Source organism: Dermacentor albipictus, chromosome 9, assembly GCF_038994185.2.
Source record: "Dermacentor albipictus isolate Rhodes 1998 colony chromosome 9, USDA_Dalb.pri_finalv2, whole genome shotgun sequence".
Classification (NCBI taxonomy): Eukaryota; Metazoa; Arthropoda; class Arachnida; order Ixodida; family Ixodidae; genus Dermacentor; species Dermacentor albipictus.
The window spans coordinates 34514053-34536989 of NC_091829.1; the positions used below are offsets into that span (position 1 = coordinate 34514053).

Sequence of the window (22937 nt, forward strand, 5' to 3'; positions counted from 1 at the left end):
TCCCCACTTGTTGAATTTCTTTCTCTATGGGGCAGTTCTGTTGTGGCAGAGGGGTAAAAATGGGGAAGTATGGGTTCGGAAGAGAGCAGGAACTTCAGTTGACGAAACGAGGAATCGCAATCTGCTGTCCAGGTGAAAGGGTTACCCTTGCGCAGCAATGAAGTCCGAGAGTAGGCAGTCTCGGCAGAGCTGGGCACCATACGTCGGAAGTACGCGCAAAGACCCAAGATGCTCCTCAGCTCGCGTTGTCACTGCGGTTGTTTAGAGCCGCTAACTGCAGCGACCTTCTGTGGGTCTGGTCGCAGCCCCTGCTTGTCCACTAGATGTCCAAGTATACTAGCGCCTCTCGTTGGCCAAAGTGACATTTCTTGGGGTTGACGGTAAGCACAGCTTGCTCAAGGCACGTCAGAACAACGCCCAGTCGATGGTTGTGCTCTGCAAAAGTGCGGCCAAAAATGACGTCGTCTAGATTACACAAACGAACTTCCCATTAGAGGCTGCGCAGTACCGTGTCCGTAAACCTTTCAAATGTTGCAGGCGCGTTGCACAAAGCAAACGGCATGACGTTGAATTCGAACAAGCTGTCTGGGGTCACAAAAGCGTGTTCACTTTGTCAGCTGAATGCATGGGTATCTGCCAGTAGCCCGATCGGAGGTCTACGGATGAAAATAGGGTGCCGAATGAAGGCAATCGATAACGTCATCGATCCGGGGATGGGGATACACATCCTTTTTCGTCACAGACTTGAGACGCCGGTAGTCGACACAAAACCTCCAGGACCGATCCTTCTTTTTCACGAGGATGACCGGTGCAGCCCAAGGACTAGAAGGATCTTGGATGACGCCCTTGGCTAGCATGTCGTCGACCTGTTGAGCGATGATCTTGCGCTCTGACGCGGACACGAGGTAAGACCTGCCTGATGAGATGCGCACACCCCGTGTCGACACCGTGGCGAGCCCGCGTAGTTGGAACGCGAACTTTGTTAGCGTCCTGCGCGAAATCAAATAATGAGGCGTGCTTGCTGAGGACGCTGACCAGGGCTTGACGCTTCTCTGAAGACGGTGACTTGTTGATCATTTAAAAAGGAAGGCTACGAGTCTTCAGGGACACCGTGGCCAGCCCCGTGCTCTCGGGATTCGTGTGACGTGTCATCAGTTAAAGCGCCTAAGCTGAGACTGGTATCCACTTCAAAAGATGCAAGTCGCATACCGCTGGTTTGTACAACAAACTGGGAGGCTAAATTGGACACTCACAGTGTAGTTGTTCCGCAGGCCACAGAGAAGACGCAACGAGTTACGGGCACACTTCACAACCATCGAAGGCACAGGCTCAACAATTGCGTCAAATGTATCTGCGTCGACACATGAAGCAGCAACTCGAACTCTGGATAAGGAACGTGCCGGTAAGGCAGCATCTTCAATGACGGCGAGAGCGCGTGAAGAGGTAGCAGGTTGGTCGGCAAGAGGAGACAGGAAAAGCTCGCCAGTACCGCAGTGAACAGTGGCACCGCACTGTTGTAAGAAATGGAGGCCAAGAATTACGTCGCGAACGGATTGAGCAAGCACTGCAAGTTCGGCTTGATACACGTTATCGGAGAAATAAACGTTCGCCGTGCACACTCCAATAGGTCGGAGCAACTCTCCACTCGCAGCACGAAATGCATTAGCGTTATGGCAGCGAAACATCACTTTACGGCCTATAGTCGGGTTTTGAAATCCAGGCTGACAACGGAGACGTTCGTTCCTGTGCCCACTAAGGCCAACTTAGCAACATCTTCAACTATAGCACGGATCTTGTTAGGACACATGGTGACTGGCGGAGGCATAGGGGCGTGTAGTTGATGGTGACTGGCGACCTCACCTCCATTGGTCGCGCCAGCTAGTGTCCCGCCCGGCGGCGGTGACGTTAGACGACGTCGTGGAGATTGAGACCTGCGCTGGCGTGAAAGCGGCAGCGTCAAACACCGCACAGAAGCTGGCGAGTCGCTACGGTAATTCGCCTGGTGGTTTGTCCTGCTATCAGAGTCAAGAAGGCCAGCGTGTCCCGTCGCCGTGCCGATTGCTACGCCTATAAAACGTGCGCGGTCGCTCATGGGACGGTGGTGACGTGCGATGGCGACGAGGACAAAATCTGGCGACATTACCGCGAATACCGCATTGGAAGCAGATGGGGCGCTCACGGGACGCACCGAAATTGTCAGTAGCAGGATAACTGGCACGGCCGTTCCACTCTTGATAGAGAGATAGATAGAGGAAAGGGGAACGGCAGGGAGGTTAACCAGAGGGGAAGATCCGGTTTGCTACCCTACGTTGGGGAGAAAGGGGAGGGGGACGTAAAGTGATAAAAAAGTAGTTCCACTCTTCAGAAACTGCAGGTGGTCTGGGTGAGTAACCGTCGTGGAACTGATAGCTGGGATGCACATTCATAGTAAGGTTTGGCGCTTTTGAACGAGTAACGAAGTTATAGGAGTCTACGGAGGCGGCGATGATGGACGTCTCACGGAAGTCGCCGTGAGAAATGGGTTCTCGAGCCTGCGGAGTCCAGGGGGGGGAAGCCGCCTCACGTCGGTCAAGCTCTTCGCGCACCATTTGCCGAATAACTGACGCAAGGTCGGATGGAGCTGGGACCACGTCAACACTGGCGACGTTTCAGCTTTCAGAGCTTCAAATGTACGGCAGTGCCGAATGACGTCACTTACGGAGTCCAGACTGTCTTTTCCGATGAGGAACTGGTACACATCCTCGGTGATCCTTTTAAAAGATCAACTTTGTCCTCTTCTGTCATGTGAGGGTCCAGGGCCTTGCACAACTTCAGCACTTCCGCAATGTACGTCGTGCAGGTTTCGCCGGGAACTTGGGCTCGCTGCGTTAGGGTTTTGCTCTGCACGCTTCTTTTCAGCTGCCGGACCTCCGAAGCACTTCACGATTTCTTCTACGAACTTCTCCCACGTCGTCATTCTTTCTTCGTGGTTTTCAAGCCACTCAGACGCGGTTCTCTCGAGGAAGAAGGCAACGTTGTTAAGCTGGGCGGTGGCATTCCAGCCATTGAACCGACTTGCGCGTTGGTAAAAACCGAGCCATCCGTCCACGCCTTCCCCGGCTTTTCCGGTGAAGGTTCGTGGTTCGATGTTGGGCTGCCATGGGTAGCTGGAAGGAGGCGGCGGGTTGTCGCCGTCGGAAGCCATCTGTGGTGGCAGACCGGCAATTTGGCGACTTCGGCGAAGCTCCACGGATTGCGCTTCTGCGGGCGGTTCGTCGCCGTTCTTCGGGGGCGCCGTTGTTACTGTTACGATGGGGGTGCGTTTATTTTAAGATGAATTGATGAAAAGGGGACCACGCCGACACCGAGCCGCTGCAAAGACAAGCGCCCGCTTCGTTCTCCTCTTCCCCCGTTCTTGTCTTGTCTTCTCTTGTATCCTCAATAGCGGCGCGTACCCACTATGGGGGATTGGCGAATAAGCAGGCGGTTTTCCTTACGCTCGATTGGCCAAGAAGCAGGCAGTTTTCCGTATGCTTCCTCCGTTCTTCCTGTGGCTTCAGCGTAACAATATTAATATGAGTGTGCTGTTCTTTCGACTATATTTTGCATTTCTGAAATTCGAATTTTACTATTGCTATGTTATGCGCTCTCACATTTTTGGAATGTGTGCAGTGCGTTTGTCATGTTGGGAGGGCCTGGTTTCAAGGGTGGGCGGAGCTAGTCAAGCTCCTCACACGCAGCTTTTCCCCCGTCATTTTGACCACAAAGGCACGTAAATCTTCTTGAGTAATTAAATCACCCAAAGCACCTATTCACGTAAATCCGTAAATCACATTAGTCTGCTGCACTTGCGACTTCGAGTAGCGGTGAAACGTTTGCGTTAAAGCCACGGTATTTGTGGAGCTGCAATTTCTTTCGCTTGTGGACGTCATTTCGACTCTGGAACGTTGGCTGCATCCGGGGCGTCCACTTGAGAAAACCGGACGTGTATTTAGTGACGCGTTAAGACCTTACCCTCGATTGGTTCGAGAACTTGCGGGCTTGATGGTACGCTGATGAAGCTTTCAGCGCATGCGCGGTAATTGGTTTGTCAGACTTGGCGGAAGGCCTGCGACATTTGAATATTGAGCGACATTTCGTGAATATTTCTCCTTCCCCATAATTGATACGCAGCACCTTACCTTTATTCTGTCCAGCTGCGTGGCATTTGCATATCTTTAAACTCTGGCTAAAGTTAGCTGGGACCCCCTGTATAGCTGCGTGAGTATTGCTGCAAATATGCGGATATATTGCAACGCACGCTGAAACTTCTCGGTGGGGTATTCCGCAGTAAAACACGTTGTGGGGCTAGTTGGTGCATAGCTTTCAAAAAATGAAGCGCCAATGGTAACGGCACACAAAGAAGACCTGTCTTTTGTACCTTCTTTGTGTGCCGTTACCGTTGGCGCTTCATTTTTTTAGGGGTATTCCGCCAGGTTTAAGCGCTCTGAAAGCGCGCTTTGTTCCGCGCCTGCGTGCATGTCGGCCTGGCTCTGCCCGCAAACTTCGTGAGGCGAGCCGATGGCCTCGCTTAGCTGAGCCACGGTCTCGCGGCGTCTCCATGTCCGCGGGAACTTGCGAATATTGCATTATCCCACCGCCATAGAGTTTCTCACTATAACACCTAGAGGAAATCTGGCGCCACCGTCTGTGGGAGTTTCCTAAGGGGCGCCGTGCCGTCATGGGAATGACGGTATATGTGTCTGCGAGGCTTGTGTTGGAGGGTGTTGTAAAAGGCTTCGTCTAAAACGTGGATGTGGCTACACAAATACCGCGTTCTTAAAGTAAAATCTTCATAAAATGTTTCCATTCACGCATATTACATCTTCACTCGCCTACAATGCATGACCAGGCAATGCCTCCTTTACTGGATGCCTGCCGCGTGATCCGAGAAGCCGGTCCCTGCCCCTCTCCTCTTTACTCTTCCCCACCCGGGTCGGCTGCGAGCGCTAGCTGCGGTGGCCGCTGCAAACCTAAATCACGTAGCCCTGCCTCCAAGATTTTAGCGGCGTCTGTTGCGATCCCGGAGGCAGGACCCGAGGCCTCTCGTCAAGCCATTGGTCGAGCGCGCGCCAGCCTAGTCATCGTCACTTCCTCCGCAACAGGAAGTGGGTCGGCTGCGAGCGCCGTCTCTCCGCGACTACCCTGAACTACGAGAACCTCCGCTCCAATGGGAAGACTAGCCACGCGGCAGGCATCTAGTAGAGGAGGCATTGGACCAGGCAAAGAAAAGCAAGAACAGACGACAAACTGTTTCAAAGCGTGCGCGAATCTTGTCGTCTGTCCTCCAACTTTAGCGGCCTGCCGAGACATTTTACGTATCATATTATTGTACATGCAATAACAAGTTCTCATAGTTAAACAAAACATGTTTTTGTGTAATAATAAAGCAAAAGCAGCTTTTTACGTGCTGTTTTAGTAGAAAACGAATCATTGTGACAGACGGAACGGTGCTGCCAGGCGCGTCTTCAAGGTGTCCTGGCTCTCCGAGAACGACGCCAATTCCCAAGTCACAATATACCGGCATTCCCCATGCATGCGCAGCAGCGCCACATTTATCTCTAGGAAATGTAGTGAGAAACTATGCCCACCGCGCTGTCGGACGTTTTCGCCGCGCTCTTGATTACCACGCACTTGCACCTGACCTGCGACACTAACCACAGAGTCGCCGAAACGGAGGTCGTTCCTTTTGTTTTCGTATTTGCGTGGGTGTGTGCGCTTTCTGTGCCGCGGGCGAGGCGATAAGATGCGACGGACGCCATGTTTACTCGCGGATTAGTGGCAGGCGCTCCCGTGAGCTATGGGCCGCTGGCGCCTTCCCCGCTGGGTCGCCTGGCCCAGTGCACGTTGAAACGCGTTCAACGAAGACGAGCTGGCCGGAGGCTGTCAATCAAACCCGGCTGTTGTCAAGCCAGTCATCTTAACTTGGCGCCTGCGGGCTGTTGGTGATTTTGCGTGCTGCCACGTGGTGGAGAGAGAGAGAGAGAGGAAAGGGGAAAGGCAGGGAGGTTAACCAGAGAAAAAGATCCGGTTTGCCACCCTACGCTGGGGAGAGAGGGGAGGGGGAGGTAAAGTGGTAACAAAGTAGAGATAAGGAAAGGAAGGAGCATAGACACACAATCACATCACTACATCACATTCACAATCACTACAATGGGCAGCAAGCGCACTGGTGTTACGCAGCGACCGTTTTCTCCCTCCTTGCCTCGTGTCAACGGGAACCTAGCTGCCGCTACTTCCCGCCCCCTTCATCATCATCATCATCATCATCATCATCATCATCATCATCATCATCGACCTGGTTACGCCCACTGCAGGGCAAAGGCCTCTCCCATACTTCTCCAACAACCCCGGTCATGTACTAATTGTGGCCACGCCGTCCCTGCAAACTCCTTAATCTCATCCGCCCACCTAACTTTCTGCCGCCCCCTGCTACGCTTCCCTTCCCTTGGGATCCAGTCCGTAACCCTTAATGACCTTCGGTTATCTTCCCTCCTCACAACATGTCCTGCCCATGCCCATTTATTTTTCTTTATTTCAACTAAGATGTCATTAACTCGCGTTTGTTCTCTCACCCAATCTGCCCCCTTCACTCTCCGACTTATGTCTCCCTCCTCCTGTGTGCTCTTTTTCTTTTTCTTTTCTTTTTTCTTTCATTGACCTCCTTGCTCTACATAGATGGGACTCCGCCTTCCTCTTGCCCTGCACACTTGTCAAAGGCAGCTGTAAATCTGCCGAAGCGCCGAGAGAAAGTCAATCACTGTCACAACTGTCCCTCTCGGTTTGGTGTATCTGAGAATGTATCTGAGGTCTGGTGGTCTTCACTACCAGGGCCGAACTGCCATTTTTTTTGTAAACCCTGATGAAGATCGGTCCGCCGATCGAAACTGTTGAAATTAAATACTTGTTCTGTTTACCTTGTAGCAACGCTCAAGTTCTTTACGTTTGGAAGGTAGCCTGAAGAATTCCTCTTTACCTAATATATATATATATATATATATATATATATATATATATATATATATATATATATATATATATATATATATATATATATATATATATATATGGCATTTTTGGTCTTCTCATCTAAAGTGCGATCAGTGTAAGCTGGCGCTGCACTCCTAAAAGAAGCGTCATTGCAGTTAAGGTGGGCGGCATCCGTGGTACACATAAATTTCGGGAAATATCATCCGGCATGTCCGATATTCGTTATAAGTACATAATCGTTACATACTAATATCGTGGAGAAACATGTTAGATTTAGTTCGTTATATCCGATAAAGCGTTATATCAGTGTTAACTGTATCTGATGTTTCGCCGTATTAACGCGCGTTCGCGTATGTTTCGTTTCGTTCGCACAATTCTTGTGATGGAAATCACTTTCATGTCACCCTGCATGCTCTTCGGTCCCTGTAAGATCACATTTGCGAGATGGGTTTGATGGAACGACTGCGAATGGCACCCCCGTCTTATATTGCGGTTTGATGGACCTTCTACCCTCCTTATGCTATTAATTGGTTTATACTATTAATAAGCCCGTTTCATCGTAAATAACTACGGTAGAACTACGAGCGTTACGCAAATTAAGGCAGCTACGGAATAAGAACCGCTGAACGCATAGGAAGTGATCTTTAGCATATGCTCGTACACAATATATTTGGCCCTATTACTATATGATCTCTCTCTATCCAGCCAGCACCATTTATATTGGCTTGTAAAGTCATATGTCGTATATATAGGGGGCCTCCCATAACAGAGTTATCGTGTAGTTCATTTTTCATAAAGAACAAGTTCCGATTAGAACAACCGGTCTTTTTCCTGCACCAGTGTATCGGACCATGGCCTCCTCAAAAACGTAGTAACGAAGTTATTAATGTCTTAGTTCTTGCGCAATACCAGGTTGCTCTTTGGATGTTTTATGTTTATAATGAGTTTTCCTCCATTATTCTTTGATGCCTTGTGCCCTACGTTGCCCTATGTTTATTGCTCATGTATATATTTATTGCATTATTTGCCCTCTCCTTCGAAAAATACAGACGTATGTACATCCTGATGGTAAGTAAATTTACTAACATATAAATACAAATTATTTACAAATACAAATTCAATACAAATACAAATTTGTCCGTCGGTCGGTCGGTCGGCCGCAAGTTCGTTCGTTCGTTCGTTCGTTCGTTCGTTCGTTCGTTCGTTCGTTCGTTCGTTCGTTCGTTCGTTCGTCCGTCCGTCCGTCCGTCCGTCCGTCCGTCCGTCCGTCCGTCCGTCCGTCTGTCTGTCTGTCTGTCTGTCTGTCTGTCTGTCTGTCTGTCTGTCTGTCTGTCTGTCTGTCTGTCTGTCTGTCTGTCTGTCTGTCTGTCTGTCTGTCTGTCTGTCTGTCTGTCTGTGTCTGTCTGTCTGTGTCTGTCTGTATGTCTGTCTGTTTGTCTGTCTGTGTCTGTCTGTATGTCTGTCTGTTTGTCTGCTTGTTTGTCTGTCTGTCTGTTTGTTTGTCTGCTTGCTTGTCTGTTTGTCTGTTTGTTTGTTTGTTTGTTTGTTCACCTTCTGTCTCCCTACATGCAGGTCGAAGGCCGTGAGAGAATCGTCTTCATCCCAACGTTAGAAATGAGCCAGGACGCGAGCGGCGGCGGAGCCAGGTACGCGCCCTACGGCGACAGCCTGCAGGCCGGATCTCTCATGGAGGCGAGCACGGACCCGGGCATCCTGGCGACCGCGCGGGTCGAAGACGTCGGCGTCGTCCGGCCCACCGTAGGGCGCCGGATACTGGACGCCGTGCTGCTGGTCAGGCTGGAGATCTTTCTGGCGTTGTTCATCCTCTCGAGGTTCATGACCATGACACCCATCCAGGTACGCACGCCATTCACTAACTGCGCAAGAGCGTATACTATAGGAGGAGGGGTGCAGGATGAGAGAGGTGCAGGATCACCGCTCAATCTGTCGTTTCGTACTCTACCCCCCCCCCCCCCCCCAAGTCTTCATTTCCCTTTTTTTTGTGCAATAATGTATTCATTAGATCCCAACCAACTCGCCCAGCAACAAGTTCTACTCAACTACATTTCTAGTATAGTGGGCCCCTTTTCTACCATGTCTACTTCAAGCTACACCAACCATTTGTGTCATCGGCACTCAATCTGTCATTTCGTACTCCCCCTCCCAAGACCTCCTTTTTTTTTGGCGCAACCATGTATTAATAAGTAACGAGGCGTCACGTGCTCACAAGATTGCGCCGCCCCGAGTGCTAACGTACTTGACCACTGCAGTGTGAATTGGGAAGAACGAAAGAATAATGCTATTGCGTTTCTTTTTCTTGTTTGTAGATCGCACTTGGCATCGCATTTGAATTCTCTGAGCTGTGTGCGCGCTTTGAGAGTTGCGTTCCCATGCATGCAATTACGGCCGCCATCAGACTGAACACGAAGAAAACACATTTCAAACGCTGTACCTTGGACGAACAATCTTTGTAAGGAGCAAACATTAAGTGTTTTGGAAGGTATGCGCATTAAGCTAGGAAATTCGAAGCAACCCATCCGAAAGCTCCCTTCGCATGTAGAATCAAAAGGACACTCAAAGTGTGTTCGGGCTATGTATGACGGCGGCTGCACATGTGTACTCATTCGTTGGTATTTTAGTCGCGTTTGGTTTGTATATATTTCTGTACTCACTACCCTATGTGAAGCTCTGTTCGCTTGAAGGTAAAATAAATCAGTAAATAAACAGCAAAAGAAATTTACTGGGCTACCGTGATCAGAAAACGAGCAAACTTTTCCGTTACCTTTCCTTTTCCATCGATTTTGTAACGTCAACCATCTTTTAGCAGATGAGAGGTAAATGAATGAACGAACTGAAGAAATAAACTTGGTCAAAACTTGCCAGTTGAGCGAGCTGGTTCAACAATGAGATGTTTGATGCGTTTAACAAACGCGGACAGTTGTGTGTCCACGTACTCTTTAGTCCTTTGTCTACATTTACTAACCACCTAATTCGTCTCTCTGAACTTGGATGAATTAAATGTAAATGGAATTTGATGTATAGTATATGCACTCTGCCGTCACCCGCCGACTTTCCCTAGTTGTGCAGGAATAGGCCACGTGGAGGCAGCCGCCTCATCCTCGATCCCCGACTTTCGGGGATAACTTGGAACTTTTGAGTGACGTAACGATCTATGCATCGCCTCGCTGGAGCGATAGGCATCCTGTCAATCAACCGGACTACTGTGCGACGGGGAAAAAATAACTTCGATAAAGAAGTTGTGTCATGTGTTTACCAACTCATGCAAGCTTGAACAATCGGTGTGCACTGAAAAGCGGCACCAACGAGTACCCGGCAGCGCAGTACAAGTGACGGCCATGGTGCGTTACGGTTTGTACCAGATGCTGCGATGAATGCTTTTTTCCGTCGGCGAAGTGTTCAGGCGATCTCGCTGGAGGATTGCGAAGGTACGTTGGTTTCGGATCAGAGTATCAGCTCGAGTTGGTTCATAACTGCAGCATACGCATACCATGCTGGTTGATGTTCACGGAGTGGGGCATCGGATGTAATTGTGGAGGTGAACGTACTTACGTAGTTTGATACATAATGCATACTGTCGGTACGGTTTGATCTTGCCGAGCATGGGGAAATTTCGATAGTAATGGGACGTCTTCGAACAAACGCCATCGTGCTTTTATCGTGAACCCAGAAAGCCACACGAGGGGACTTTCTCTGTTTATCGTATTCTCCCCCCCCCTTTCCCCCAATGCAGGACAGATAACCTGGCTCAGCCTTGATTAGCCCAGCTCCGTGCCTTTCATTTGTCCTTTCTCACTCTCTCCACAGTATACCTGTAAAAAAAAAGTTGAATCCTGGGTTATAACTTGGCAAAACGACGACCTGATTATAAGGTGCGCCATAGCGAGATGCTCCTGGAGAAATGTTGACTGCATGGGGCTCTTCAAGGTGCCCTTAAATGGTAGTACACGAGCGTTCTTGCATTTTGCCTCACCGAAATGCTGCCGCCGTGGCCGGGAATTCAACCCGGGACCTTGTGCTTAGGCGACACAACTCTATAGCTACTAAGTCACCACGGTGGCCAGCGTATATCTGAAGGCAAGAGACTTGAGTGACAGACTACACAGGCACATCTAGCGCTCGTGATTGTTACGAACGCCTTCGTCCTGTCTGTCTTTTTTCGATCCTTTCAAGTCATGCAGGGTGGTAAATTGGACCGGGACGCTTTCGGTAGCAGCTCTTCTTTGGCGTTGTTTATTTACGTGTGGTCCTGCTGTAGAGCCGCTTCCCCGTATCATGTTCGCGCGACTGGCCCAACTTCGCGCTCTTGCAGAACATTTTTTTCCTGTTCCAAACACTGCTCTGACCAAGTTCGCTCGTGCATGTTCCCGGACGTGCACGTTTCAGGACCTGCTCCTCCAGAAGGCCTGCCTCAACCGGATGCACTACAACGAGAGCATCTGCTCGCACCTGGACGACTACGAGCACATCAAGACCGAGGCCGAGAAGGCCGCGAGCATGACCAGCATGTTGCGCACCATCGTCTCGCTCGCGCCGGGCGCCATCATCGCCATCTTCGTCGGACCCTGGTGCGACAAGTACGGCTACCGGACGCCGCTGCTCAGCGCCATGACGGGCTTCCTCCTGAGCACGGCGCTGACCATGATGACCGTGTACTACATGTGGATGCCTCTCTACGTGAACATCCTGTCGTCCATCCCGGACGGCTTGAGCGGTGGCTTCATCGCCGTCTTCACGGCCATCTACAGCGAGGCCACCCTGACCACCAACTCGGAAAGCAGGAGGGCGCGCTTCTTCGCTCTGAACTTCACCATGTCGCTGTGCTCCCCGCTGGCGGGTTTCAGCGGAGGCCAGCTGTACGGTCACTTTGGCTGGATGATGGTGCTGTACGTGTCCTTCGTCATCGCCAGCTTGTCCATCGTGTGGGTCTTGGTGGCCATCAAGGACTTGGTAAAGCCCGAGCACGCCCTGGACGGACCCTGGGTGAAGTTCCGCAACCTTTTCGATGTGACCAACCTGGCCGAAGGTTTCAGGACATCGATGAAGCCCCGACCGAACAAGGGAAGGGCTCAGCTCTGGTGCCTCTTTGGCGCCGTCTGCTGCGTCGTGTTCGACTTGGCGTGTAAGTGAGCGAGCAGGTTAATATATATGCTCACCTTCTTTCTTTGCGTGCAGCTCCTATCAGTTTAATTATGTCAGCGCACTCTAATTACCACGGTGCACCCTAACCCTGGTGTTCAGAAATGCGCCTCAACTTGAAGCCCATGCTTGACATGGTCAAGTGGACTCCTGACGTGAACGCTCCCACGGGAGGGCAACGAGCATCCTGGACACGTTCACGCCTGGCGTTATCTTGACCAAGTCAAGCATGGACTTTAAGTTAAGGCGCATTTATAATTACGAAGCTATAGATTACCTTCGTTTGGCAGACTGGAGTTTACCAGGAGACTTGCCGAGGATGGTCAGCGAGGGCATGGCCCGTGCGATCGCTTAACATGGCCCTGAAATCCCCTTATGGGCCCCATATATACTTTCTTTACGACAGTAGTATAAGCTCACAATTTTCTTTAGACCCAAAGCTATTGGCGACCAGTTTGCGCCTAACGTGGTCCCGCATTCCCCTTATGAATCCCTATACTTCCTTTACGACAGTAGTATAACTCGCAACCTTCTTTGGACCCGAAGCTATACTGTAACCTGCGCGTTATACATGTTGCACCTTCGCAGCCTTGGGCACCATGTACTACTACGTGCGCAAGATGTACTCCTGGACGGTGGCGCACTACGCGACGGTGTCCTCAATATCCTCGGTGAGCAACGTGGCCATGAGCGTGCCCATCATCTACCTCTTCGTGAAGGTGCTCAAGATCAGCGACCCCGCCATGGCGCTCGTCGGCGTCTCCTTCGCCGTCGTGCAGATGACCATTCTGGGGCTCGCCTTCAAGGAGTGGCTCTACTACCTGCGTATGTATACACGCGCGCACACACACACACGCGCGCGCATACTTTGCAGCGACGTGCGTGCCCAAGGAGGCTCTTCCTTGTACACCGCGGTGCATGCAGTGGTCTGAACGGACAGTGGCTACGCACTGCCGACGCCCTTCCGTCGAACCCGTCTCGCGCGCCATCTCGCCGCTGGAAGCTCGCCACGTCGTATCAGCATTGTGAGATGCCTGGTAGCTGCCAGGGCGCTGTTTCTTCTGCACAGCGCCCTGGTAACTACTATCCCGGGCGTCGCGCAACACTGGCATATCGCAGCAACAGTTACTTTGGGTGCCGCGTCGTGCCAACGTGTCGTTAGAACCAAGGCCAACGATCTCGAAAGCACTGCTATAAACATTGTTATCGCTGTCCAACGATTCTCCCTTCGAGAGAAACTGCCAATGTTACAGCGAAAGCTGTATATGACTAACCTTCCGTAGTTTCTTCGGTGTCTGGCAACAGAAACTGACCTATAGTCGGATACAACTTTAGAAAAAAGGGGAGGCCCCGCCCAGATGACAGAAGCAGCGAAGTCACCGGCCGTCCGGCGCGTGACGTCGGTGCAGAGTGCGCGCCCATTGGTGGATGCTCGTGTGCATCTGCCTCGGAGGAGTAAACGCCCCCTTTTTTCTAAAGTTGTATCCGACTATAGCGATTTCTCACGAACCCATACGGGTGCGGTGTGGCGGTGCAGATGTCAAAATTCGGAACAGATTAAAACGCTCGCCGTGAACAATAGCGTGACGTCAGCGTTATCACAGTATATAAGCAGGAGAGGTATCGGCACTAATAACATCTGCGCTATCGATGGGGCGGACACGTATAGTTCGTACACCCGAAGAACAACATGCGTACGAGGAGCGCCGGAGGGAACAGCAAGGGAATGTAAACGGCGCCGGCGCGGAACGACCACCGACGAAGAAAGTTCCAGCGATGCTGGACGAAAACGACAATCGCGAGCCCGGGCACCTCCGAACGAGCAATGACGCCAGACTCGTAACGCAAAAAAATGACAACAATTACGCTCTGTGAAGATGTAATGGCAGCGAAAGCACTTTGCTTTTCGTTTCAGAGCTTTGACTGCCGTCAGCTTTCGCTGCCATTACATCTTCTCAGAATGGAATGGTTGTCATTTTTCTTCTTTTTTTTCGGATCGGTGATATTAGAGACGTTTAGCTTGTACGCTATTCCGGTAAACGGGAGCGGTTTGGGTGGATTACCGGATGGTCGGGGCGTAAACGTGAGCGGTGAAGCCGCCTGGTGTTGTAGAGCTCAACCAGACAAACGCATAGCTAAAACTGCAGTAACTCACCATATCCTGCTTCGCCACTCGTGCAAATTTTTGGCAGCGGCGTAATTGTGAACACGATTACGCCACTGTAAAATTTACCCCAGCAGCTAAGCAGAATATAGTAATTAGCTCTGTGTTTGTGTGGTTGAGCTTTGCGCCACCAGCTGGCACCACCGATCTGGCCGCTCACGTTGACGCCCCCGCTAAACCGGAAAACCGCCCGCGCTTGCCCGAATACCGGACACGCTAAACGTCTCTATTGAACGTCAGCCCGGGTTCTTAGACGTGAAGCTTCTTTGTCACTCCACCCCCATCGGAACGTGTGCCGCCGCGGAGCTCCCGCATAATAGTATACTGCCATGTATAAAAACAGTTTCCACCTCTAGGGGCTTATCTTTGTCCCACAACAATAACACTCATCTGCCTTATTGCTTGCCTTTCCTCTCTTGAAAACACTGCGGTCGCCGCTTTCCTGTCAGGAATGCTAGCTATTGCAACCCGATAACGCGCATGCCGTTCGTAATCTGGAAGTGCCGTGTGCGCCATAGAATTATGATAGCGAAAGCATTATATGTCCCATGACGCAGAAACGCCGGCGTGTACCGCAACGAGTGGTAACAAAGATCATGGCCATCGGCGACGTCATCACCGTTTTGTATGACATCGTTAGTAATACAGAATTGAAGTTAGAATAAGAGTAAGGTGGTGTAAGTTGGAGCAGAGTGAATTAAGGTGAAGTGAATGAAGGTGTCTGTGTCTTACCAGCTGTGTCTTACCAGCCGTGTCCTACCGGCTGTGTCTTACCAGTAGTCACGTACGGGGCAGAAACCTAGAGGCTTACGAAAATGGTTTTACTCAAATTGAGGACGACGCAACGAGCTATGAATAGAAGAATGATGGGTGTAACGTTAAGGGATGAGAAAAGAGCAGATTGGGTGAGGGAACAAACGCGAGTTAATGACATCTCAGCTGAAACCAAGAAAAAGAAATGGGCATGGGCAGGACATGTAATGAGGAGGGAACATAACCGATGGTCATTCAGGGTTGCGGACTGGATTCCAAGAGAAGGGAAGCGTAGCAGGGGACGGCAGAAAGTTAGGTGGGCGGATGAGATTAAGAAGTTTGCAGGGACAACATGACCACAATTAGTACATGACCGGGGTAGTTGGAGAAGTATTGGAAAGGCCTTTGCCCTGCAGTGGGCTTAACCAGGCTGCTGCTGCTGCTGATGATGATGATGATGAATGAATGAATGAATGAAGGTGAATTAAAGTGAATTAAGGTGGGTTAAGGCAAATTAAGGTTCGCACAAATTTGAGCGAAGTAGATTAAGGTTGGTACGAATTAGGGCAAGGTGGATTAAGGTGGCCTGAGGTTGGTACAAATTAGAGCAAGGTGGATTAAGGTAGAGTTGTGAAGGACATGTGACAATGTATGACGTCACGTGTCACGGACGTAGCCAGTTGGAAAAGTCACCATGCTTTCGCATTCAAATCACGTAAGGATACTTGAGTGACTAAGTTTTTCTTTTTTTTTTGTAGGAAACTCAGTGGTATGTGCAGTATCAAAGAAAGAAAACGCAAGTGCGACAGATGGTATAGTTATTGCTGTGGGACAAAGATACGCCCCAAAGGGCGTAAACTGTTTTCAGAGTGTATACACGTGAGCTGCGAAAATATTGCCACGCGTTCGCTATATATATATATATATATATATATATATATATATATATATATATATATATATATACACGCGCGCGCGCACACACACACACACAAACACACACACACACACACACACAGAGAGAGAGAGAGAGAGACACACGGAAGATTACTGCCGCTCGGGAAGCGCGAGCCAATGACATATTTCGCGGGCCACGCAATCGCCGAACGATGACACACATTTCGCCGAATATCTCACCGGGAAGTTCGCAACAATAGGGCAGTGAATTGTGTCGCCGACTGCCCGGCGCTTCTCTACTGCTGCTGATTCAATTCACGCCGAGTAATCTTTGCTTCCGCTGCCAACTTTATATCTGGAGTGGTCTACTCTCTGTCCGCAAGGTTCCTCGAGCGTGAAAGTTTTGTTTTTCGCGGATCGCGAAATGAATGGCGCTTGCGCCTTATCCGTCGTGTCTCTCGGCGACCGCGCTTAATTCTTATCGAAGTTGCCGTACGTGTTTGTTCCACCGCGTGACAATGGCATGGGTACCGTCGAGCCCTCGGCCGCGTGCCCCATGGAGGGGGGTCGGAGGGGGGGGGGGCGTGTCCTTTTGTCTGACGCATTCGCGAAATGCCCGTTACGGCAGTCGGCACGTGATTGTCGCAGGAGTCCCGCGTATCGGAAATGCCGGCGGAACCCGTGGAAGCTTTCCTTACGTAAATTTATTTTTTTGCCGCGGTATACACTCTTGAGCAAAATTACACCCTTTTGCCACACAACGGTAATCGTCATCTGTCTTGTCCGCATTTCCTTTCTTTAACGCGGCGAGCCGGGTACTTCCCAGTCACGAACGGCATGCGCGCTATCAGTGTGACGCAGTTTCTCGACAGGAAAGTAGCGAGCGCCGAGCTTTCAAGAAACGAAACGGGAGCAAGGCAGATGACGATTATTGTTGTGTGGAAAATATACACCCCAAAGGGTTTTAAGAGTGAAGAGTGTACGACTACGTATATTTATGTGTAATTCGAAAACGCTTGCGCACCGCGCGTTGGTTTAGGCGTTAAATAATAACCACAGGTGGTGACGATTCATCCAGAGCTCCTCCCAACTGCGGTTTTCTCGTGACCCGCTGTGCCCGTTTCTGGACGTTACATAGGCCTCGCGACAAGCGAGCATACAGAGCCGAATACGGGGACGCGCAGGAAGAAAGACGTCCGCGGTGTACGACTTCAGGGATGCTTATTGGGGGGACGGTCTTTGCATGACCGATAGACCTTGTTTGGAAGTCAGAGTCGCGCGTTATGTTTCTTTCTGCGTCCCTGTCTTTGGCGCCGTGCTCACTTAGCCATGAAAGAACAATTCGCACAAGCTTCTACCTTAGTGAAGCTCTAGAATTTTTTGTTATTTGTCTCCTTGTTTCATGTGCGAGAGACTTTTGGCTATAGATGGTTAGAGTTAGACGTTGCAACAGCAGTGTCAAAAACCGAACAAAGCAAAAGCGGATGATGCAGGCGCTGACTATCGGGATAACGTTTATTCGGAGAGAATGAAACATACATTACCGAAAGCCGCTGGCACGATAATATGATTAGTGCCACAGAATGCCAGGCAAAACGCTTCTTCAAAAGCTGAAATATTCAAAAGCGCAGGGCCTACTCCCTAATGCGCATCCCTGGTCGAACCTAATTGCAGTATCGAGTCCACTCGCTCCACACTTGGAAGTCTAATGGAATTGTATCCCGATTACGTCGTCACATGCCGCGTTCGAAATTGTTTTAGTAATAAACTGAAATGCTACTTTGTGTAAAATAAACGTATTATCACTCTCGCAGGTGAATCATTGTATACTCTAACCACTATTATTGCGCTGAATGTTCGATGATCCTGTAAATATCCGCGTTCTGAAAGCTAACCAGCGTTTGTATGTGGCTTTGTTAGCTTTATCCGCACCAGCGTTTTCTTACCATTGTTGTTAATAACTTGACCGCCTTCTTTTCCTTTCTTTGTAAATGTTTCTCTCGTTTGCATTGTGCTCTCGTAAAAAGAAATTACATGTTCCCAAGCCTCCCGTTATGTAATGGGAAACCCGCCGTGGTTGCTCAGTGGCTATGGTGTTGGGCTGCTGAGCACGAGGTCGCGGGATCGAATCCCGGCCACGGCGGCCGCATTTCGATGGCGGCGAAATGTGAAAACACCCGTGCACTTAGATTTAGGTGCACGTTAAGGAACCCCTGGTTGGTCGGAATTTCCGGAGTCCTCCACTACGGCGTGCCCCATAATCAGAAAGTGGTTTTGGCACGGTAAAACCCCATAATTTAATTTTAAGTAATGGGAACTGCGGTTCCAATGGTCATCAACCCCGTTTCGAATCGCTGTCTTGTATGAAGTAGTAAAGACAAGGCGCAGAAGACCAGGACTTAGGAAGAAGAACACAAACGACAAGGCCGCTTCTTCTTCCTAAGTCCTGGTCTTCTGCGCCTTGCCTTTACTACGTCAAGCATGAACCAACTAGCCCAAGCAAGAGTTTTACTTGAGCTGTCTCTTATGCTGCCGTCTTCTCAACGCGTTTAATCGTTGTTTCACGCGGAGGGATTATTACATATCTGCGTCGAACATTGCGCGCCGTGAACAGTTTTAATGTGCGGTCTCCGTCTCCTCGCAGACTGTGTTTTCGGCATCCCTACTTTCCTGGGCCAGGTCGGTGTGCGGACCCACATGTCCAAACTGGTGGGACAGGACGAAGTGGGTGAGTACGCCGTGTCCAGTAAGCTGTGCAGTAGATGTGCACGCGTAACCGAGCTTCATGAAAACCACACTCAAGAAATAATAGTAGACGTGTCACCACCGGGAACGTTTGACGGAAGTAGTCTTAGGTCGAATTCGCGTTAGGCCACACAAGCACACACTTAGCGCAAAATTTTTAACTTTTTATTCAGAGGCGAAGAAAAATCGGTGTACAATCTATTCCAGCAACCTCTTACTAGAGGCGGATCCAGGGTCGGCTCCAAGGAACGAAAAATGGGGGGGGAGCTACTCTAGCGGTGGGTGTCTAGCGTGCGCTATATATATATATATATATATATATATATATATATATATATATATATATATATATATATATATATATATGTTGTCACGTGGTAGTGACGGTGAAGAAAGAACACAGTAGCAGTACTGTGAAAGACAAAACTAGCTTTTATTGGGCGAACCTGTGCCCACAAAACAGGATACATTTAAAGCACAACGATAGCGGCGAACACAGTCGGCGATCGTCGAAAATCTGATCAGCGGGTCAAGTGCGTCGGCTTTTATAGAGCAGTCGTCGAATGTTCCAGACTAATCGTTCGCACCCGTGTGCCTTCCACAAAGTTCTACACCATTCGCGTTACGCGATGAAATCAGATAGCACAAGGTTCGGCGACAACAGACAGCCAGGTATACGCATCGATAACTTTCCAGAAACATCGGATACATTCAGGCGCGTCCCTCGCTGTGCGATTACAGTTGTTAAGCGGCGAAACGTGGTCGCCCGATAAAGATAAGTACACGTGTCAATATATATATATATATATATATATATATATATATATATATATATATATATATATATATATATATATATATATATATATATATATATAATAAAGAATGCAGACGACGTACGTGGAAACACGGTCACGCTCTTTACTGTCCAATGTTTTCGAAACGTCAGGTAGTAAAGAACGTGTTTGCACTTAAGTCACTAACCGATCCAGCCTGCTTTTATCGTCACACACGCACGCACACGCGCGCGCGCGACTTTCTGTTCAAGCCATGGTCGGGTTATCCCCGTGCAGGCAAGGTGTTCGCCTTCCTGGCCTCATTCGACGCGGTGGTGCCCGTCCTGGGCGAGGTGTTCATCACGTCACTGTTCAACTGGTCTATCGACTTCCTGCCGGGGCTGCCTTACCTGGTGGCCGCCGGAATCACCTGCATCTCCGCCGGACTCATCGCGTACGTATTCTCGGAGTACCTCGTCTTTCGAGAATTCGAGGGACGCGCGTACGCAATTCGCAGTAGTAATAGTCCGTATAGATACACACCTTGTCTATACACTCCAAGGAAAAAAAAACTTGCACCTTTCGGGGCATATCCTGCCCCCAAACAATAATAGCCTGCTATCTTGCGTGCATTTCTTTAAAGCCACGTTCACACTAGTGGGGAAAAAACGCGTGCGGCATGCTGCAGGCAGCACAACTCGCATTCATTGCCATGGCCGCACTTGCGAGCGTCTTTGCCGCCGCGTGAACGAATCTGCCGCTCCTCAGTGGTCTCTCCGATAGGCGGCGAGCGCCCTGCCGCTAAATTCAGTGCCCTTGCACTCTGACCCGCGTACGGGCAGTGCTTACTTAACGCCTGCTCCACCTCCGCCGCGGGTCGACCCGGTATTGCACGATCTTCGGGATCGGCCCACGTGTGGGTGGTGTGCCTGTGTATATGCTCCCGCAGGGAGCAGAGTTTCGCATAACTTTTCCGGCGCCGCTCGCACCGGTACTCGCCGAGCGCTATCACGTGGTACAAAAATCATGCCAAATGATCAACTGCGCCGCCGCGAAGCCAACTTCACGGGCACGGCGCCGGCTCGTCTCTGTCGGTGCCATCGTCGAACGTGCGTTGCACCGATCGGCTCCGGGTTGCAGGTACGGCTTCGTACCTGCAGATTTAGGGGGTTGGCGCCCCTCCGGCTGCGCCAATCGTTCGGGAGTAGCCTGCATTAAGAGGTGTCATCTTGATCACCGCTTGCGAACAGTTGGCACATGTATAGCTCGCGACCAGCAGAGAAGAAAGCAAATGGAGCACCGCGCTGCATTTGCCTTCTGCAAGCTCGAGGAGTTGCTTCACTGCAGAGCTGGAGCACAACGGCGTACCTATGCGCAACTCTGTTCCCGGCGGGAGCATATACGGGGACACCACGTGTGGGGAGTTGATAACGCCTGCTTCACCTCCGCCGTGGGTCATCCCGGCATTGCACTATCTTCGGCGTTGGCTCACGCATGAATAATTGTTAGTCTGTGTCCGCGGAGACGAGATACGCGAGAACCTAGCCATAAACAGCTTCGCTGTAAAAAAAAGATAGCTCCAAGAGCCTTTCGCTTCGCGACAGGAAAAAAAGTTGCCGCTTCTCTTGACGCGAGAGTAGCAAGTGCAGAGTTTTCAAGAAGAGGCAAGCATGATTATTGTTTGGGGACAATTTATGTCCCGAACGGTGTCATTTGTATTTCTGTTATTTATTTATTTATTTATTTATTTATTTATTTATTTATTTATTTATTTATTTATTTATGTGTAGGGGCTACCATATTTGACGGCAGTGCGTCGCTATACGTCAAACTTATATGCTGATGGTCCGGCTGTCATCGCACTCTATCTCCCATCTCTTGCGCTTACAAAATAGTCTGTCGACTTGGGGCTAGTTCCATTTCATGCATGGCAAGGGTTATTGGATGCTCCGGCTTTGTCCTGCATCAAACGGACTGACAACAACGACGACGACGACGATGATGATGATGGGATTGTTCTAATGCTCGCCGTATAGAGGGTTAAATAGACTGCTAAGCGCAAAACGGCCGTCTTGGGTCTCGTTCCAATTCCAACGTACGAATCCGGCGAGAGCTTCGTAAAGACGGCTACCAACTCAGAAATGATGCAGGCAACCTCGCTGTCCGAACAAGATGGCGGCAGAGCGGAATGCTTGGAAGCTCGACGGGAATATCGCCCGCACACACAGAAACGTTAGGCTTTCTGATGCTCTTAATGTAAGCTGCGTAGCGTTTTTCATAGGTTGGCACATGGAAAATGTTAAAATACAGCGATAACATATGCTTGTATTTTTTTCTCTTTCTCAAACGGGAGCGAAGCTGTCCTCTTAGCAGTCAAAGTAGACTTTCGTCGATGCTGGGCAGAATTATAACCCACCCGATTATTATTATTATTATTATTATTATTATTATTATTATTATTATTATTATTATTATTATTATTATTATTATTATTATTATTCAGAATCAGGATTTCAGAATCAGAAGTTATTGTTAGAATTTGGGTCAAATTACATGTATTTAGTATGCAGGAGGAGGTCCCATAGTCAAAGACTGTATCGGGACCTCCTATTATTATTATTATTATTATTATTATTATTATTATTATTATTATTATTATTATTATTATTATTATTATTATAGAGATACTCGTGCCTCTCAGTGGAGCGGCAGCCTGGAGTGCTGCTAAAGTATATGTGTATGTATATACATATATTTTTTTCGTTACAGCTACGTGGCGAGGGTGCATCGGGAAGGCGTCAAGTACGAAGACATGCTCAAGCAGGAGGCGGTGCCGGCACCCATCAACGACTGAAGAGCTGGGCCGGCGCGACCCACCTATCGATCACGCCCAAAGCTGATATTATATGGCGGCGGCCACATGAAACGCATTTCCGACGTATTACCCGGAGTGTCGTCTTACAGGGTCCTCGCGTCCATTTTTTACACCTCGCGAGAACGGCGACGTTTTCTTCGGCCGCAGTGCGCATCGCGAGGTACTTTCTGCCGCCGGTGTGAACGCGTGGGGACAATGTTAGGCCTAAATTACCGCGTATAGTCGTGGACAAGCGTAAAGGGGATGACGACATAACTCCGAAAATATGTCGGAAACGCGTTACTTGTGGCTTCAGCTTTAGAGTTTAATGTAATAGAGCGTTTTAGCATAGCGTTATCGTTATACCGTTCATGTTGCCGAAAGCGCCTGCATCCTACTGCGCATGCGTGGCTGTGCCATGCATTCGAGGTGGAAAGCGGGGCGTAGTTACGCTATGCTAAAACGCTCTGATGACGCAGACGTCTCCTGCAGCGTTTGCATGGATTCGCCAGTAACGTATCGAATCGCTACGCCTGTTGGATATGCGAGTTGGCTTCAGCGAATCCATGTAAACGGCTAACAC

The 22937-nt window shown here is 49.7% G+C and overlaps 1 protein-coding gene across 4 annotated transcripts in view; it reads left to right on the forward strand.

The window, feature by feature from the left end:
• LOC135906526 (lysosomal proton-coupled steroid conjugate and bile acid symporter SLC46A3-like) overlaps positions 1–22937 on the forward strand; it is a 43033-nt gene extending 20096 nt beyond the window's left edge. For all 4 annotated transcript variants that reach the window (XM_065437965.2, XM_065437963.1, XM_065437964.1 and 1 more), the window contains exons 2-7: positions 8581–8865; positions 11413–12148; positions 12754–12990; positions 18624–18707; positions 19798–19954; positions 22270–22937. In XM_065437965.2, the coding sequence (XP_065294037.1) occupies positions 8623–8865; positions 11413–12148; positions 12754–12990; positions 18624–18707; positions 19798–19954; positions 22270–22354 (1542 nt within the window). In that variant the 5' untranslated portion in view covers positions 8581–8622 and the 3' untranslated portion in view covers positions 22355–22937. The remainder of the gene's footprint in view (positions 1–8580; positions 8866–11412; positions 12149–12753; positions 12991–18623; positions 18708–19797; positions 19955–22269) is intronic.